The 20,999-nt window shown below is 36.8% G+C and overlaps 1 protein-coding gene across 4 annotated transcripts in view; it reads left to right on the forward strand.

Annotated features, from left to right (window-relative positions):
- Positions 1-20,999, forward strand: part of WRN (WRN RecQ like helicase) — a 140,591-nt gene that overhangs the window by 92,162 nt on the left and 27,430 nt on the right. For all 4 annotated transcript variants that reach the window (XR_008667714.2, XM_031013995.3, XM_055348365.2 and 1 more), the window contains 5 exons: positions 7,022-7,163; positions 16,080-16,250; positions 16,331-16,425; positions 17,273-17,348; positions 18,181-18,254. Coding sequence is in view for 3 of the 4 variants with exons in the window: in XM_031013995.3 (XP_030869855.3) it covers positions 7,022-7,163; positions 16,080-16,250; positions 16,331-16,425; positions 17,273-17,348; positions 18,181-18,254 (558 nt within the window). In the remaining variant the exon portion in view is untranslated. The remainder of the gene's footprint in view (positions 1-7,021; positions 7,164-16,079; positions 16,251-16,330; positions 16,426-17,272; positions 17,349-18,180; positions 18,255-20,999) is intronic.

A 20,999-nucleotide genomic window follows, 5' to 3' on the forward strand; every position in this document is an offset into this window, starting at 1 on the left:
TGGATATATATGGATATCTATATGGATATATATATGGATATATATATGGATATGTATATATATGGATATATATATATGGATATATATATGGATATATATATGGATATATATACACACATACATATATATACATATATATCCATATATATAACATATATATTATATATGTTATATATATAAGTTATACATATATGTTATATATGTTATATATGTTATATATATATGTTATATATATATATGGTGAGGGAAAGGAAGAACAAATATGGGGAGAGAGGGATGAGGCGACTGATTTTGAAGAATTAGCTCACGAAATTGTGAGGGTTGGCAAGTCTGAAATTTGTAGAGCAGGTCAATAGGCTGGAAACTCAGGCAAGAGGTGATGTTGCAGTCTTGAGGCAGAATTTCTTCTCTAGCAAAACTAGTTTTTGCCCTTTAGTCCTGCCACTGAGTGGATGAGGCCCACCCACATTATTGACAGTAATCTCCTTTACTTAAAGTCAACTGATTATAAATGTTAATCACATCTACAAAATATTTTACAGCAACATCTAGATTAGTGTTTGACCAAGCAACTGAGCATCATAGGCTAGCCAAGTTGATGCATAATATTAATCATCACAACCAAGAAGACATCATCCTAAATATATATATATATCTACTTAACAAAAAGACTGACAGAACTGAAAGGAGAAATAGAGAAACCTACAGTTACTTTTGGTGACTTCCAGCATCTCTCAATAATCAATAAAACTGACAGACCAAAAAATCAGTAAGAAGACAGAAGAAATGAACAGGACTATCAACATGCTGGATCTCATTGACTTTTTTAGAACATTCTACCCAACAACAGTAGAGTACACATTCTTTTCAAGTGCAGATGCAGTATTCATGAACATGGATCATATTCAGAGTCATAAAACAAAACTTAACAAATTTAAGAATCTTGTATTTGTATATTTTTTGACTAGAATGGAATTAAACTAGAAAACAATAACAGAAAGATAACAGAAAAGTCTCTAAACCTTAGATATTAAATAACACACTTATAAATAAATCCATGAGTCAAAGAGGAAGTCTCAAGGCAAATCAGAAAATGTTTTGAACTGAATGAAATGAAAATACAAAATGTGTGAGATGCAGCTAATGCAATACTGAGAAGGAAATTTATAGCATTAAATACCTATGTTATAAAAGAAGAAAGGTCTCAAATCAGTACCTAAGCTTACATCTTAAGCAACAAGCAAATAAGAGCAAAATAAATCAAAATGAAGTAAACAGAAGGAAATAACAAAGAACATAAGTCAATGAATAGAAAAGCTGTGGTCATACCACTGCTGTCCAGCCTGGGTGACAGAGTGAGACCCTATGTCAAAAAAATTTAAAAACAAAGCAGCATGCAACATTCATTGTCAGTGAATAGAAAATGGGAAAACAATAGAGAAAATCAACTCAAAAGCTCATTCTGTGTAAAGATCAACAAAATTGATATAAACTTCTAACAAGACTGATGGAAAGAGAAAAGACATGAAGACCAATACCAGGAATGAAAGAGGGAATTTCACTACAGACCTCCCAGGTATTACTAGGGATGATAAGGGAACACTATGAACAACTCAGAACATAACTTTAATAATTTAGATGAAATGGATCAATTTCTTGATAATCTCAAGCTAATTAAATTTACAGTGAATTAGATAATCTGCATAGTGTTACAACCATTAGAGGGATTGAATTCTATGTTAAAAATCTCTGAAAATACAATTCCCTAGCCCAAAGAATTTCAATGACAAATTCTACCAAACATTTAGAAGGCAAAATAATACCAATTCTATAGCATGATTCCATTTATATAATAGTCTTTGAAACATAAAACTATACTAGAGGGATGAAGAAAAGATCAGTGGTTATTAGAGATTGGGGGAGGGAGAAGGTATGATTCCAAAGGATAGTACAAGGCAGTATTTTGGAGTGATAGATTTATCGTGCCCTGATTGTGATGGGAGTTAGATGAATCTATGGATATCTTAAAATGTGTAGAACTTTACACATACATACAACCAATTTGCCTATGTTAATTGAAAAAATAAAATAAAAACAAATTATTTACCTGGTGGGTTAGCTACATACCTAAGTTCAATAGCTGCGTTACTGTAAGACAAAAGCAGCATTATTAGGGATGGAGTTGTTCTCTGTGTAATGACAAATAGTTCCTTCACTAAGAAGACAGAATTGTTTTATGCACCTTTAAAAAAAAACAAGACCAAAAAAAACACAACCAACAAACAGTAACTTGCCTGGTGCGGTGGCTCACACTTGTAGTATTAGCACTTTGGGAGGCTGAGGTGGGAGGATCACTTGAGACCAGGATTTTTAAGACCAGTCTGGGCAAAAAACCGAGACTGTGTCTCTACAAAAATAAAAAATAAATACAAAAAATTAGCTAGGCATAGCATCGTGTGCCTCTAGTCCCAGCTACTCTGGAGGCTGAGGTGGAAAGATCGCTTGAGCCTGGAAGGTTGAGACTGCAGTTGCAGTGAGCTGTGATGGCACCACTACACTCCAGGCTGGGCATCAGAGTAAGACTCTGTCTCACATAAAAAAAATAATAATAATAATAAAAACTAGTCTGGGCATGGTGGCTCACACCTGTAGTCCCAGCCCTTTGGAAGGCCGAGGCAAGAGAATTGCTTGAACCCAAGACTTTGAGAACAGCCTGGGCAACATAGCAAGACCCCATCTCTATTTAAAAAAAAAAACTTAAAAATCCAGCAAATACATAAAGCACAAAGCTGACAGAAGAGGTGGAGAAATCAACAAATCCACCATCAAAGAGGGAGAATTTGATATAATTTTAAGTTATTGGTAGGGTAAACAATCCAAAAATTAGTACACTGTAGAAAATTTGGTCAACATAGTAATAAGTTTGCTTATTACTATTTATCAGTATACATAGTATACTGATTCATCAGATACATAGTATATGGAGCCCTAGACCAAGCAACTATAGCAGTGTATCTCAAGTAATTTTACTTCATGACCCACATAGCAAATGATATGTGTATATAACACACTGGGCTAATTGTCAGAGTTCAGTTTCTGTCCAAAACCCTAAGATCTGGAGTGATTAACCTTTCAGCACTCTTAGAACTCACTTGTTTGTAGCACACTGATTGAGAAGCACTGAAAGACTTCACTCCTCAAACATACATGGAATATTTCTAAAAACTATGTATTGGGCCGGGTGCAGTGGCTCATGCCTGTAATCCCAGCACTTTGGGAGGCCGAGGGGGTGGATCCCGAGGTCAGGAGATCGAGACCATCCTGGCTAACATGATGAAACCCTGTCTCTACTAAAAATACAAAAAATTAGCCAGATGTGGTGGTGGGTGCCTGTAGTCCCAGCTACTCGGGAGGCTGAGGCAGGAGAATGGTGTGAACCCAGGAGGCGGAGCTTGCAGTGAGCCGAGATCGTGCCACTGCACTCCAGCCTGGGCAACAGAGCAAGACTCTGTCTCAAAAAAAACCAACCAACCGAACAAACAAAAAAACTAAAAAACAAAACCAAAAAAACTATGTTTTAGAGCATGGGTTGGCAAACTGTGGCCTGTAGGCCAAATCTGCATGCTGTTTATTTTTTTTATTTTTTTGACATAGGGTCACTACAGGCTGTCACACAGGCTGGAGAGCAGTGGTATGATCATAGCTCACTGTAACCTCAAATTCCTGGGCTCGAGCAATTCTCTCGCCTCAGCTTCCCAAGTAGCTACAGGCACGCACTACCAGGCCCAGTTAATTAAAAAAAATTTTTTTTTGGTAGAGACAGTCTCAGTATGTTGCCCAGGCTGGTTTTCAAACTCCTTGCCTCAATCAGTCCTCCTACTTCAGCCTCCTAAAGTGCTGGGATTATAGGCATGAGCCATCACGCTTGACTAATGTTTTTGTAAATAAAGTTTTCTCAGAACACAGCCATGCCTTTTGTTTATGTGTTATGTAGGGCTGCCTGAGTTAAGTAGTTGGCTACAAAGCCTATCATGGCCTATAAAGCCTGAAATACTTACTATCTGGTCCTTTATAGAAAGTGTTTTCTGACCCTGTACTAGACTAGCTTGTCTCAAAATTCTTCAATGAATTTGGAAGTTTTCTCACCACATTTTCTGACCATAATGCACTTGAGTTAGAAGTAAATAAGCGGATAGACAACAAAATCCTCATGCATTTGGAAATTAAAAATAACACTTAAATAATCCATATTCAAAGAAAAAATCAAACTGGAAATTAAAAAAAATTTTAAACCTACGGATAACTACATTAATATGCATTAACATTTTTAGAACTTAGGGATAGTTACAATGATATACATTAAAACTGGTAAGAGGCTGGGTGCGTTGGCTCACGCCTGTAATCCCAGCACTTTGGGAGGCCAAGGCTGGGGGATCACGAGGTCAAGAGATTGAAACCATCCTGGCCAACGTGGTGAAACCCTGTCTCTACTAAAAATACAAAAATTAGCTGGGCGTAGTGGCACGCGCCTGTAGTACCAGCTACTTTGGAGGCTGAGGCAGGAGAATCGCTTGAACCTGGCAGGCGGAGGTTGCCGTGAGCCGAGATTGGGCCACTGCACTCCAGCCTGGCGACAGAGCGACACTCTTGTCTCAAAAAAAAAAAAAGAAACAAAACAACTAGTAAGAGGGCCCAGTGGCTCACACCTGTCATTCTAGCTCTTTGGGAGACTGAGGAGAGAGGATCAGTTGAGGCCAGGAGTTCAAGACCAGTCTGGGCAACATAACGAGACTCCATCTCTACAAAATTTTAACAACAACAACAAAAAAACTGGGAAGAGGCAACATTGAATAGTACTTTGTGGGAGTTTGTTAGCTTGAAATACTCATAATAGAAAAGAAAATTAATCAGCTAAGCATCTCACTAAAGAGATTAGGAGAATAAACCTAAGCATAGTTTTTTTTCCCCAAACATTATTATATCTGGAATATTGAATGCATTCTTATTGCTATTTCAAAGATACTTACTCTAAGGAAAGCAATTGAATTAGGTAGTTGAACTCTATAGTAGATTTTCTTTAATAAGTCCTTTTGTTCTCAACCTACTTAAATAATTCTCATTTGAATTTATGATAATTTCAGATCTACCCAAAGGGTGACTTAGGAATTTAACTTCTAAATCTACTTAAATGAGAGGTTTATAATCTTTGTGTCATATTTTACAGTCATTAGCGTTTAACAATTTATAGCATAGGATTTGGGTTTTTTTTTTTTTTTCATTTTAAAGAAGAAGTTTATTTAAACAAGACACTTGACTAAGGGAAGACTATCTTGGAGTTATTATTACTAGAGTAATTTATTTCTACTTAAAGACAGAATGCCTCACAAGTAACAGCGTAACAGCTACATAAAAACAGTTGTAAAATTGTCCTTGGTTTTACAGTGATAAATGAAAAACATTAAAATTCTCTAATTGAACAAGGTATGCAAGGATTTTTATATTGTTTTTTGCTAAAACCGTGACAGCAAAATAACATCCTGGAGTATAAAGATAACAGCTGAATGAGCAGGCCACTAGGGGACAAAGGGAGCCTTTTCACAGAACCAATGCTTCTTTTCCCCACCCCATCTCCATCAAAGTCAATCTAAACATACTATTGGCCATTTAGTTAAAAAAAGAAAGAAAAGAAAAGCAATATGCTTGTGGACATACACCAGTTACTTTATGTGCAATAAAAGAGCGAGGAAGGGGAAGGTGAAAGAATAGAGAAAACTATGTAGTCAGGATGTGATGGAACCAAATTGCAACTTTCTTTTTTTTTTTTTTTTGAGACAGAGTTTTGCTCTTGTCACCCAGGCTGGAGTGTAGTGGTGGCCCAATCTTGGCTCACTGCAACCTCCGCCTCTCAGATTCAAGCCATTCTCCTGCCTCAGCCTTCTGAGTAGCTGGGATTACAGGTGCATGCCACCATGCCCGGCTAATTTTTGTATTTTTAGTAGAGATGGGTTTTCACCATGTTGGCCAGGCTGGTCTTGGATGCCTGACTTCAAGTGATCCACCCGCCTCAGCCTCCCAAAGTGCTGGGATTACAGGTGTGAGACACCGTGCCTGGCCAAATTGTAGCTTTCTAATTGAGACTGTCTTCTTGGTCTGGAAGAGCAGAGTTCTGCAGTAAAATAGCAGGTCCCCCTTTTAGTAGACATCTCCATGTCTGCTGCTGGAACACATCAGTTTTGTCTTAAGCCTCACTTCCAAATGTGCAGATGTGTCTGGTTCATTGATTGGCTGCCTGTCAAATTGAAACCTGATCTGCCTCATTGACAAACTGTGTCCCTTACAGTAGGCTTTCATTGGTTTACTAAGTGGTGTGGTGCGTGGGTCTTCATCTTAAACTGCACCACAGTTTAAGATGAACCTTCAAATGAACATTATCCTTGTTCTCAGTCTTGACTTTCCTTGGGCTTTTTGTGGACCCTGGTGAGTGTGGCAGTCTCCTCAGCTGCTGCTTCACAAAAGAGGTACCAGGTCTGCCCCGAATGAGTGAGCCCCTAAACAGGACCAGGAGTGGCAGAAGAAAGAGGCAGCAACTGAGATGTGTTTTTTCTAAGCTGAAAGGCTTTTTTTTTTTTTTTTTGCAACATACCTTTAACACTAAAGTCCAATATTTATATAATTGGTCAAGTAAGTGGAGCTGTTCTAGCTATAAATACAGCAACTTTGCTTGCTCGTCCTATTATTAACATTATTCCTTTCTGTGGTCTGAGGTGCCTCCCATGAAACTTGCTTCTAGGGCACTAGGATTGAGAACCATCAGCATACCATATCTGTTATGCTACAATAGTTTATTTTCATATTTTAGCTACTTTACATACTCGGGTATAATGAACTTTATTCATAGCTTCTGAAGCAGTTGGCACAGTTGAGATATTTTTTACTTGGCTAATTGTTATGCTAAATCTTTTGATTTCTAAAGATACATGCCTTTGCTAAGCTTTCTTCAAATGTTATTATTTTTATTTAGATTGGATCATTGCTATTCCATGGATGACTCAGAGGATACATCCTGGGACTTTGGTCCACAAGCATTTAAGCTTTTGTCTGCTGTGGACATCTTAGGGGAAAAATGTGGAATTGGGCTTCCAATTTTATTTCTCCGAGGATCTGTAAGTATATCTGTGAATTCCCTTCATAGATCTTCTTTTACTTCTATTACACTTTTCTTCAGAGGTTTGCGGTATTATGATTGTAGCTTTGACTTCAGATGGGTGACTAGGAACTCATAGAGTCTTACTAAGTTCCAGTTAAACACTACATTCATTACTTTGGATAAAACCCGTGTGTATGGCATCTTCTGCTGTTTTCATGTTCAAGCCGATGTTCAGCTCTGCAGCTCAGTCTGGAAGCATTGTGTTAATTTATCACATTGCATTTGGGTGAATCCCTAGACTAGTCTTGCTTAGGATAATTAGGAAAAGTTAACTTTCATTGTATCAAGGGACAGGTAGAACAAAATTGTCCTTTTGTCCAGGAAACTATTAAATTCTTCAAGGAAAACTTTAGTTATAGGGATTATTTTTTAAATGTCTAATTTCAGTAACAATATTTGGGACATATTTATTTTTCCTTCTGTTTCCTATCAGAAGTATTTAAAGTTATAAGAAAATTGTGGTTTTTGCCTTTACTAATGAATAAATAATCAATTAAATTCAGCTACTTTTTTTTGGAGTGATTGATGTTCCAGTATTCTTCTAAACAACCACGGGTACAAATGTGAATAAGATAGGACCGTTGCAGTCCAAGAGCTTGTTCTGTAGTCCTTTCCTTTATATGATTTTTTCCCCTGATTTAGAAGTCTATAAAGCAAAGCTAAGTATTACACACTGATAATGGCTGAATAAATCAAGAGCAAGAGATAGGATACTTTGCAAATATGCATATTTATTAAAAATGTACTTTAGAATAGAGATTAAAATTCTCGTATCGAATGTAGAATAGGTAAGCATTTATTTGTGAAATACTTGAATGCTTCATGTAAATACTTTCTGAGTTTGTATTTTTAGAAAGGAACATTTTGGAGGCTGAGGCAGGAGAATGGCGTGAACCTGGGAGGCGGAGCTTGCAGTGAGCTGAGATTGTGCCACTGCACTCCAGCCTGGGCGACAGAGCGAGATTCCGTCTCAATAAAAAAAAAAGAAACATATTTATTAAATTAGTTGTGAAATATTTTTAATGAAATATATTGAAAACTTCTGTTGATTTTTCATGTACTGATGTTTTTAGATTCTAAATGGAGTTTAAAATTTTGTTTGTAAATCACAAGTTGGATTAGAAATTTAATAGTAGAAGTGTTGCCTAAGGACTGTTTTAGGTGCTGTGAGTGAAACTGTATTTTTTATAACAAGAATTTTAGTTGTAAGGGAAAGCTTAAATATAATTGAGATCTGTGAAAATGTATTCTGTCTCTATCACCTTCAGAACCTGTGTATCCCAGTTGAATGTATAATTTATAAAAATTATTCTTGTTTTAATTTGGTGTAATCCAGCCATATCCAGTATCAACAAATAAGTCTAAGTAGGCTCCTTGACAAACTTGAACTGGCCACAAGAGAGATCAGATTTCACCTATTAAAAAACCAAATCAGACCACTTACACTGACAGTCTCTTCTGGGAGTCCTCAAATTAAGAAGTTTATCCTTTGTGAAATATTACACTACCCTTGCTAGATAAAACTTTTCTAAAAGTACCACTTAATGAAAATCTGTAGACACTAAATGCAATGAAAATAAGGCATTGTTTTTTTTTTTCCCCATTTCAGTGATCTTGGTATCCTGGGATATTGTTTTTAAAATTATCATTATAATTCCTTTGAGAATTTAGTAAAATGTTCCCTTTAACTAACTTAGGAAAAATTAATATCTTTGTACATGATTTTGAGCTGTAAAATAAACATTTTAAACTGGGAATAATTGGAGTTTAGTTAAAGAGATAATGTATATAAATATATAACATAGTAGCAGCATATAATTCTGTCTTACACAAGATTTTTCTGAATAGTATAAACAGTTATGTAGCCTATCTATGAGTTTGTGAATAGAGTTTAAAATTTTGTTTTGAAGCTGCAAGTTTGATTAGAAATTAAACAGTAAAGGTATTACTTAAGGAACTTTGTTTTAGCTGTCTGAACAACTTACTATATAAAAATCTTTAAACATTCTGTATAAATATGTGATAAGATATGCAATGACCTTAATTTTATAGATTAGAAAATAAAAACACACTCATTAATTTGCATAACTGAGAGATTAAGTGAAACTTCTCTTCTGATCACATTAGCAGAATGCCAAATCTTGTCGTGGCACTAGAATTAGATGGTAGTTTTGATAATACATGATTTGACTATAGACATTTGTTGAAACTATTGGTAGTTTTAATCACTCTTGTAATTTTCAAACTATCTAACGGGAGAAGATTATCCATCCTGTTTTCTAGACAAACTGTTTCATCTGAATGAAATATATTCCTAGAGATAATTATCACTACTTCATCTTTTGGTTTTATTTTGCACATAGAATTATAGTTCACAATGACTTTCTGAAGCTCTAAAGTTGCAGCTGTGAGCTTCTTTGGCCTGTAGGGACTGGGAAAAAGCACCCCCGTCTTCCCCCAAGCCCCCCCACCAAAAAAAGTTAAAGTGTTTTTAACAATAGCTGTGGGCTTTTTGTAGTTTAAGAACTTAGGAGTTGCCCAGGCTGGAATGCAGTGGTATGATCATAGCTTGATGCAGCCTTGAACTCCTGGGTTCAAGCAATCCTCCCACCTCAGCCTCCAGAGTAGATGGGACCACAGGTGCCACCCCACCCAGCTATTTTTTTTATTTTTTAATTTTTTTGTAGGTATGGGGTCTCCCCATGTTGCCCTGCCTGTCTCAAACTCCAGGGCTCTCAGGTGATACCCCCAACCCTTGGCCTCCCAAAACACCGAGAGTCACTGTGCCAGGCTGAGTTTAAAATTTCTTGAGTTGGAGTTTATGGCTATTTTTTCCACTGGTTATTAAACATGTATTTTTGTATAAGGCACTATATTACATTTTGTGGGGGGATTCAAAGCTAAATTAGATGAGACGCATCATCTATTATGGAAGATGTTACTTAAGAAATGAGTGTAATGTAGCAGAGAATGAGATAAGGGACATATGAATACATATAAATGCTGTTGAAGTTCTGAAGAGAGAGAGTGTTTAGAGAAATTAGAGGAGTCTTTGTGAAGGTATCACTAGAACTTCCTATTTTTGTGGAATATATAGTAGATTTTGGTGTGACACTGTGGATTTGGACATTCACTCAGAGAAGGAATGAGGGAAGAAGGGTGGAGAAGAATGGCATTCACAGTACAAAAAGCAATTGTGACTTTTAAAGAAGTTAATATGGAGAAGTGGCAAGCCTTTTCTTCTCTCTTCTCTTCTCTTCTCTCTTCTTTTTCTTTTTTCTTTTTTTCTCTGTCAGATACTGTTGTAAAGACTTTGCTTTTGCCGGAAACTGATATGTTGGGTCATGTACCCTGGCCAGTCAGTTCTCTTTATTCTAACACTTACCGATCAGTTAGATTTCCACATTCCATGATATGTCAGTTTTGGTGACCCTTATTTTTCCACCTGGTTTATAAAGGTAAAGAATGTGATATGTCACCCAGGCTCTGGAGTACAGTGGCATGATCATAGGTCACAGCAGCCTCAAAGTTTCCAGTTCAAGCGATCCTACCTCCTTGGCTTCCTGAGTACGTGGCACTACAGGTACATGCCACCATGCCCAGCTAACTTTTTTGTAGAGACAGGGTCTCCCTATGTTTCCCAGGCTGGTCTTGAGCCCCTGGCCTCAAGTGATCCGCCCACCTTGGCTTCCCAAGATATTGGCATTACAGGCATGAGCCACTGTGCCGGCCTGAAAATTTCTCTTCTGAGATGGCATCCCACAGAAGTATACCTGCTTAGAGCTAACACTGGCAAAAAGACTATTTAACCCTATTGCCTTATTTTACTGTAGTTGAGATTGAGTTAAACTGAAAGCTGAATGACCTGTCCTAGGTCATACTGTTACTTTGTGCCAGAGTCAGGATGAGCAAATGGATTTCCTGCCTGCTAGTCTAGTGTCTTTTCTATTTATTGTGCTGTAACATACAGTTTTAAATTTGTATTTTTATGCCCAATGGACATGGTAGCTCACACCTGTAATTTCAGCACTTTTGGGAAGCCGAGGTGGGGGGATTGCTCGAGACCAGGAGATCAGGATGAGCCTGGGCAAGATAGCGAGACTCCGTCTCTATAAAAAAAATATAAAAATTAGCCGAGTGGTGATGTGTGTGCGTGTAGTCCTCCTTGTGGGAGGTTGAGGTGGGAGGATCCATTGAATCTAGGAATTCAGGACTGCAGTGAGCCATGATTACACCACTGCACTCCAGCCTGGGTGACAGAGCAATACCCTGTCTCAAATGAATGAATGAATGAATGAATGAATGAATGAATGCCCAAATCCCTAAGCTATGTTCTGTATAGCAGCTTTTTCATCATAGGCAGTTTTTACTCTTATCAGTGGACAACCTACAAAATTAACTAAACACTTAAGCAATTAACAGAGGAGGCCTTGTTCAGAGTGAGAAATCATTAAGCATTTGTTGTTGAAATTTCTTACTTTACTCTTTTAATTCTGTTTTTTCTTTTTTAATGTTACTTGTTTTAGTTTGGATTCCTAGTTGAAAAGGGAATATGATTCCTTTAAAACAAAGATACTCTGCTTTAAAGCAAAGGTATATCATCCTCTTCATGGTGATTGCCATGGAAATAAGACAATGTAAATTTATTCAAATAGTACACAGTTTTTATAGTTATTGATCATGAGGGGAAGGGACAGTTAATCCCTACTGATCAGATAAAACCTCATTGTTCCATACTAATAAATGGTTTTTTTATGCTTATGAAAGGAAAAGCCAGAAGTGTAATTTTTAGTGTTTAGAGAGCTAGTGATTCTAGTTAGGGAACTTAATACCTTTGATGTTATTAGTTTGCAAGAATAGAATCTACTACTACCAAGGTAACCCCTAGCAGATGTAGAGTACCATTAACAAGTGTTCCAGGGAAGGAGACCCAACTAGATACCAAGTCATGCTTTTTACTCTTAGATTAAGAAATTCAGGTTGAGTTAAAGGATCAGCTGTTAACTAATAAAAAGCAGATTAATATTACGGAGCCAGGCTTTGTCCTGGTTATGGACTTAATCTTCACAGCATCCTCAAGAGATAAAAATGAATATACCTGCATATTAGATGAGGAAATAGAAGATAAGTAACTTGCCAGAGCTATGACTTGAACGCAGGTAATGTAGCTTAAGAGCCCCCACATGTATGTATATTGGGTGTGTGTGTGGAGGGGGTGCGTGTGAGTGCTTGTGCATGCGTGTGGTATAATAAGAAAAAATTAGCATTTATGCCTGTAATCCCAGCACTTTGGGAGACCGAGGCACGAGGATCTCTCAACCCCAGGAGTTCAAGACCAGTCTAGGCAACATAGCGAGACCCCACCTCTACAAAAAAAGTTTTAAAAATATTAGGGGGATGGTGGAATACACCTGTAGTCTCAGCTGCTTGGGACGCTGAGGTGGGAGGATCCTTGAGTCCAGGAGATTGAGGCTACAGTGAGCTGTGATGACACCTCTGCACTCCAGCTTGGGTGACAGAGAGACCCTGTCTCCAAAAAACAAATTAGAACTAGTTATCTGGAGGCCTGTGTTCTAGTCCTAGCTTTAGTATGGCTACACAGTGACACATTAGGCTACCATTTAACATCTTTGAACCTCTGATAATCTGTTAACAATATGGGTGAAAATGACTAAGATAGATCAAAGAGCTCCAACATTCCCTCCAGCTCTGAAATTCTATGATGTTTTATCTTATTTTACTTATAAAAATAAATTATATTATGTATATTTAAAGTATACAATTTGATGTTATGGGTTACCTATAGTAAAATGATTACTATAATGAAACTAATTAACATATCCATCATCTTATATTGTTAACCATTTTTTTGTTTTTGTGGCAAAAGCAGCTGACATCCACTCATTTAGCAGGAATCCCAAATACAGTTCAGTTGTATTAATTGTAATTCTCATGTTGTACATTCGATCTCTAGACTTGTTTATGCTACGTATGTTTGACTTTTAAAACATTCTACTCAAATCAGCCCTAAGTCAGGGTTAGCACAGACAGGACTTGTTAACAAGGTAGAAGGTGCCACATTGTACCTGGGTGTTTATATTTCTCTAAATCTTGTTCTGATCATATTTTAATAAATATAATCATCAGGACACCAAAATTCATTCCTTAGCTATTAAAAAATTCTATTCTATTTTATTGTTAAGATTTAGGAGAGCATGGTACAGATTCTCTTAACTATGCCTATCAGAAGCCTATGTTTTAAGTCCAAGGTATAGGCACTGCTCTGTTTGTCTCTGTTGGGAACTTACCCTGCTTTACCTAATTTCATCCTAGCTTCCTTTTTGTGAAAGATCACCCTTGCTTAGCCTATTTTTTGGCAAATCTACACCTTGGAAATAGTAATTGACATAAGCATATTAGTAGTAATAATAGTAGTAAATGACATAAGCATATTAATATTTATGATGTGATTTATTTTTGTTTTCAAGTCATATACTTGGGAAGATTCTCAAATATTAAAACAATGTATCTTTACATTTAAGTATGTCATTCTTGTTCTGTTTTAGAAGGCTTGTATTTGCATTTTTAACATTCCAAAAGGTAAACCTGTAATCATAATGTTTTCATCAATTCAATAAAACCATTACGTTTGTAATAGAGAGCCCTATAGTTGCCTTAGTTAAGTTTGCTGCAACTCATTTTATATATTCTTTTAATTTTGATCCCTGGATTTTTAATTGATTATTAAACCTTCATTAGGATATATATGAAATGTAAAAATATTGAGTTATAATCTACCGTTTTCTAAAATTTTATACTGCATTTTTATATAGAAATTCAAATTGCTCATAATCATTCTAGTGAATTTAAGCAGAAAGGTATTTATTACTAGGTATTAAATGGCTTATAATATTGTTGACAAGGTTCCACTGCAAAATAGTTCACCAAGGGAGCTGTGGCCTCTTCTGTGATCAAGAAGCCATCTCTCAACTTGGGAAGCTTCCACTATAGCACCTAACCCCAGACTACATTGAGTAGGAAGCTGTAATAATCAGGAAGCTTCTACCTTTGCATGCTCTGCAAACCAACGTGAACCTGCTGTAATTTGTAACCACAAAACGGATGCCTGTTGATACTTACGAAGCTCATCATTGTATGCTGGGTTCTTTGCTAATACTTTCTTATAAAAATTAAATACCTCCACAATCATGCATGCTAGCAGAAACAGCAGAGGAGTAGCCTTAGCCTCACTTCCTGCTTATACCTGTCATGCGAATATACAGAACCCAGAACCCTAGCTGAAAGGGAGTTTGAGAACTAGTATTTGTATTGTCCCAGATTCTGCAGTGGAAGAATTCATAGTGGATGGAAGTTAGAATGACCCTTGAATTACAATCAGCCACATTCATCACAAATACATTAAATGAGAGTAATTTGCCATAAAGCTCTATGTTTGTATACTTCTTTGTTTTTTTTTGAGACAGGGTCTCACTCTGTTGCTCAGTCTGGAGTGCAGTGGTGTCATCATAGCTCACTGCAGTCTTGATCTCCTGAGCTCAAACGATTCTCCTGCCTCAGCTCCTGCTTCAGCCTCCTGAGTAGCTGGGACAACAGGTACACACCACCACACTTTGCTAATTTTTTATTTTTTATTTTTTGTAGAGATGTGGGTCTCACTGTGTTGCCCAGGATGGTCTCGAACTCCTGGGCTTGTGATCCTCCCAAAGTGTTGGGATTATAGGCATGAACCACTGTGTCTGGCCCATATACTACATATATTTAAAAGTAGTATTTAAATGTGTAGGATGAATGAAAGAGGCAGTAAGAGAACAAAGTGAATGAAAAAGTACTTCTATAGGAAGTGAAAGCAGGAGAGTCCTCTCTGTTAGAGAACAACAGAATTGCATATGACAGACTAGCTTTCTTAATATTTCTAGAACTTGGTGGCTGTGAAGAGCCTCCCGTAGGAATTCTCCCTTCACTTAGGAAAACATACCTCAAAACCATCAGCTGTTTAGCATGCACCTGCTTTTCCTGGTATATCTCAGTGAAGCAGCTAAATTGTAAATGATAAAGTAAACTTTGCAGTGTATCATGTGGAAAAGCACAGTAAAAACAAAAATGCATTGGAAGCTGTGAGTTGTTGCACTGCACTGATGGATGAGTAGCTATTGGTTCGCATTGCGTTTTTTTGTTTTGTTTTGTTTTGTTTTTTTGAGATGGAGTCTTGCTCTGTTGCCCAGGCTGGAGTGCAGTGGCGTGATCTCGGCTCACTGCAAGCTCTGCCTCCCAGATTCACGCCATCCTCCTGCCTCAGCCTCCCGAGCAGCTGGGACCACAGGTGCCTGCCACAACACCTGGCTAATTTTTTGTATTTTTAGTAGAGACGGGGTTTCACCATGTTAGCCATGATGGTCTCAGTCTCCTGACCTCGTGATCTGCCCGCCTTGGCCTCCCAAAGTGCTAGGATTACAGGCATGCCGCATTGCGTTTTATATAATTCTCATGGTTCTAGTCTCGAGCTGTAGGATTTTGATCACTGTTTCAAACAATAATGTGAGTTTGCTAAGAGGTCTAAATAACAAAAGCTAAGTGTTCCAAACACATATCCAAACCTATACACTGGGCAATGCATCTGAATTATATGTGAAATTTCCTGCCATTATTTAAGACACAAAAGGAACATTATTTTGATAATGTATTTATTTGTGAGTTGAGTGTTCAGAATGAGCACGATGGGTATAACATTTTTGTAGGTTTTTAAAGTTGAAATTTAGTGTAAATCCAAAGAATCAATAGACAAGTCTGTGTTTTACTTAACCTATATGTTTAAATTAGCATTTTTAGATACTGATTTTATTCCTAATTTCAGAATTCTCAGCGTCTTGCCGATCAATATCGCAGGCACAGTTTATTTGGCACTGGCAAGGATCAAACAGAGAGCTGGTGGAAGGCTTTTTCCCGTCAGCTGATCACTGAGGGATTCTTGGTAGAAGTTTCTCGGTATAACAAATTTATGAAGATTTGCACCCTTACGAAAAAGGTAAACAGTGTAGGAGTCTGCCTGTTTGACTTAATTTTGTTTCCCACTCCACATTAAAAGATCCTTTTTGCTTTTAATAGGGTAGAAATTGGCTTCATAAAGCTAATACAGAATCTCAGAGCCTCATCCTTCAAGCTAATGAAGAATTGTGTCCAAAGAAGTTTCTTCTGCCTAGGTTCATTTTTCAGTTTTTTTCTTGTAACTTCTGCATTTTTTGTTGCTATTTATGTGATTCAAATTATACCAGTTTATAGGCCTCTCACAAGTAAAATGAATTACCTGTTTGTTTTTGTATGCCTATTTTAGTCAGTTTGGGGGAAGGGATCTGTGAGGAAAGCATAAGTCATAGAGCACTTTTCTTTTTTAAGAGACAGAGTCTGTGTTGCTCAAGCTGGAGTGCAGTGGTGCGATCATAGCTTACTGCAGCCTCGATCTCGTGGGCCCAAGTAATCCTCAGCCACCTGAGTAGCTGGGACTACAGACATGCACTACTATGCCCAGCTAATAGATTTTAATTTTTTGTATAGAGACAGGGTCTTCTAGTGCTTCCTAGGCTGGTCTTGAACTCCTGAGCTCAAGTGATCCTCCTGCCTCAGCCTCCCAAACTACTGGGATTACAGGCATGATCCACTGCTCCCAGCCAGAACATTTTCTTGGTTGATGAGAAGTAGCTGACCATGGTATTTAGAAAACTTCTTTCTCATTGATTAAAGAAGCAGTATTGAAATCAATGCGGAGGAATCCATATATCGTATTTACTTCTCGTGTGTAGAAGTGGAAAGGGAATACATTTGTTGCTTACTTTTTTGTACCTTTACATGTGATTGATAATTTGTGAGTTTTTTCTTTCAAACATCTTAAAGCTTCCAGAGCTTTTTCTAGAAAAAAAAAATCAGTTTTAAGAATCACCAGTTCTAAAAGGGTAATATCTTATTCATCTTTCTGAGAGTGGAGTATCATGATTCATGAATTAGATACTTGCATCTTAAGATTTGAAATAATTTAATTTTATTATTTTTTAGTTCGAAAACTGTATCTTTGGGCACCAAAGAGCATTGTTATAATCAAGTACCAGTTGAATTAACTACAGAGAAGAAGGTTTGTTTTAAAGAAATTGTTCTGATTTATTTCATTCTTTATTGATTCAAATTCTGTTTACAATTTTATATTTTAATTCCTTTCCAATTAAAGAGAAAATGGCATATATAACAAAGCATAAAATTCGGCCAGGGAAGTGATGTGAACAGACTAAAATTTATTGTATATAATTTCTGGGGCTAATAAAGAATTGGAGGTATTTGAGAAAGGAATTAATTTGGGTTCTTTTAAACCTATCTGCTAACTCATTTGGCTTAGAGTATTCACACGTTATAATACTTATAGTTGATCAAAAAATTGATTCCTAAGTGTTCTTATTAAAGACACACACACACACACACACATACATTCTCTCTCTCACACACACACACGCACACACACTTATGTACTTTCTTGCTTTTTTGATCTAAGATCTTAGATAACTATTACAGATTAAATACTAATCCACTGGCAGACTTCAGCTAATTAGAACACTGGAATAATAGGCAAGCATAGTGAATTACATTTTCTGGTGAACTTTTTCTGCTTTATTGAAGTATGCAGAATGTAAATGAATTGTTTTTATAACTTTGGCACTTGCTGTATCTTAGAGCATTCTTTTGATGATTTATTTTCTGTAGTTTTGGGAGAGATAAGACATTGGAATGCGTTTCTAACTACCTTTAGAACTTTAGAAACTGATAATTTAGGAGGTTATTTTCAGGTGATTAATTTGACAGCTTGATTAGGCAAAGAAAAAATTGTGATTTTGAGATTTTTGTTTCTTATTTTCTTCACATTTAAAAGCTTTTTGAAACTTTTTTTTAATGGACCTTTATATGTTTAAATGCAGTCTAACTTGGAGAAGTTATATTCTTATAAACCATGTGATAAGATTTCTTCTGGGAGTAACATTTCTAAAAAAAGGTACAGAGTTCCATATTTCTATGTTCTATACTTACTTTATGAGTACTTTTTTTTCTAAAGAGAAAGAACTGTCAGATGTTGGGCTATTTCATTGGCAAAAGGAAGTTAAATTTAAAACATAAGCTTTTCACTATTAGAATGATCAAAGTGAGCTATAAAAGAATAATATTAATTTAATAGCTAACACTTCTTGGATATTACTGTTTGCAGGCATTATGTTAAATGCTAAGAACTTTATATGTGATATCTCATTTAATTCTTACAAGAGTCTAACAGCTGTTACTATTTATCGCCATTTTATAGTTGAAGATACCAAGGGTTAAGAAGTTGCCATACTTGTTCAAGAGCATACAGCTAATGGCCGAGCTGGCTTTCAAGTCTATATTTGTCTACCTCTAGCATCAAGACACTATTTATTTCTCTTTGTATGAAATATATACAGGCATACTTTGTTTTATTGTGCCTTGCTTTATTGTGACTTGCAGATATTGCATTTCTTATAAATTGAAGGTTTGTGGCAACCCTCCGTCAAACAGGTCATATTAGCCCCATTTTCCAGTAGCATGTTCTGTTGTCATGTCTTTGTGTTGTATTTTGGTAGTTCTTGACTGGCCATTCACCATTTCTCTCCCTCTCCTCGGGTCTCCCTGTTCCCTGAGATACAACAAAGTTGAAATTAGGCCAATTAATAACTCTATAATAGTCTCTAAGTGTTTTGTTTTTTTTTCGAGACTGAGTCTCACTCTGTTGTTCAGGCTGGAGTGCAGTAGCACAATCTCGGCTCACTGCAATCTTCGCCTCCCGGGTTCAAGCGATTCTCCTGTCTTAGCCTCCTGAGTAGCTGGGACTACAGGCGCCCCCCACCATGCCTGGCTAATTTTTGTATTTTTAGTAGAGACGGGTTTTTGCCGTGTTGATCAGGTGGATCTTGAACTCCTGAACTCAGGTGATCCGCCTGCCTTGGCCTCCCAAAGTGCTGGGATTACAGGTGTGAGCCGCTGTGCCTGGCCCATCTCTAAGTGTTTAAGAGAAAGGAAGATTCACATGTCTCTCAGTTTAAATCAAAAGCTAAAAGTGATTAAGCTTAGTGAGGAAGCCATGTCGAAAGCTGAGATAGGCTAAAACCTAGGCCCCTTGCACCAAACAGTTAGTTTGCAAAGGCAAGAGTTCCTGAAGGAAATTAAAAATGCTACCCCAGTGAATACACCAATGATAAGAAAGCAAAGCAGGCTTTTTGCTGATATGGAGAAAGTTTTAGTGGTCTTTATAGGAGATTAAACCAGCCACAACATTCCCTTGAGCCAAAGCCTAATCCAGAGCAAAGCCCTAACTCTCTTCAATTCTCTGAAAGCTGAGAGAGGTGAGGAAGCTGCAGAATAAAAGTTTGAGGCCAGCAGAGGTTGGTTCATGAGGTTTAAGGAAAGAAGCCATCTCCATAACATAAAAGTGCAAAGTGAAACAGCAAGTGCTGGTATAGAAGCTGTAGCAAGTTATCCAGAAGATCTAGCTAAGATCATCAATGAAGGTACCTGCACTAACAGACTTTGAATGTAGACCAAATGCTTTCTACCAGAAGAAGAAGCTGTCTAGTACTTTCATAGCTAGAGAGAAGTCAATGCCTGGCTTCAAAGCTTCAAAGGACAAGCTGACTCTCTTGTTAGAAGCTGATGCAGCTGGTGACTTTAAGTTGAAGCCAGTGCTCAATTAGCATTCTGAAAATCCTAGGGCCCTTAAGAATTATGCTATATCTACTCTGCCTTTGCTACATACATGTAACAACAAAGTCTTGATGATACCTGTTTGCAGCATGGTTTCCTGAATACTTTAAGCCCGTTGTTGAAACCGGCTTAGACAAAAGATTCCTTTCAAAATGTTATTGCTCATTGACAACACTTAGTCACCAAGAGCCGTAATGGAGACATAAAAGGAGACTAACGTTGTTTTCATGCCTGCTCACTTAACATCCATTCTGTAGCTCATGGATCAAGAAGTAAATTAACCTTTCAAGTATTATTATTTAAGAAATACAGTTTGTAATGCTTTAGCTTCTGTAGATAGTGATTATCAGAGATGGGTTTTTAAGAGGTTTTCCAGAAAACCTTCTGGAAAATATTCACTATTCTAGAAGTCATGAAGAATATTTGTGATTCAGGAGAGTAGGTCAGAATATCAGTATTAATAGGAATTTGGAAGAAGTCGATTCTTATTAAAATCAAGAGTTTAGTGATAGACATACTGAGTTTGGGATACCTGTGGAGTAGTCCAGAAGTTAATTTAAATATATGGGCTTAGTGTACAGAAGTGAGCAGGGTGCTTATATATGAATAAATATTATTTTAAGATATATTTAAATTTTCCTTAAAATAATACCTATACTTGATATAAAAAGTTAATTGGAAATTAGTGGCTTATGACAAGCATACCAGCCCACACTCTTCCCAAACCCACTTTGCTCTTATTCATAGAAGCTGTCATCTTCAAATCTTCCAGCTGATTTCCCTGGCGTGTGCCTTCTTATTTCTGAATGACACGCTTAGAGTACTATTTTTTTGACTTAGCAATTTTAGAAATTTTCTACTCATCTCCTATTATGGTAGATTTCCCCTCCTTCATTCCTCCTCCAATATAATTATATTTCATCATATTAATAATTTGTTTATATATATTTTTAATATAATATGATAATATTGTATTTATATTATTAAAACTACACAAATATTATATACACACTGCTAACCCAACGGT

Source organism: Gorilla gorilla, chromosome 7 (assembly GCF_029281585.2).
Source record: "Gorilla gorilla gorilla isolate KB3781 chromosome 7, NHGRI_mGorGor1-v2.1_pri, whole genome shotgun sequence".
NCBI lineage: Eukaryota > Metazoa > Chordata > Mammalia > Primates > Hominidae > Gorilla > Gorilla gorilla.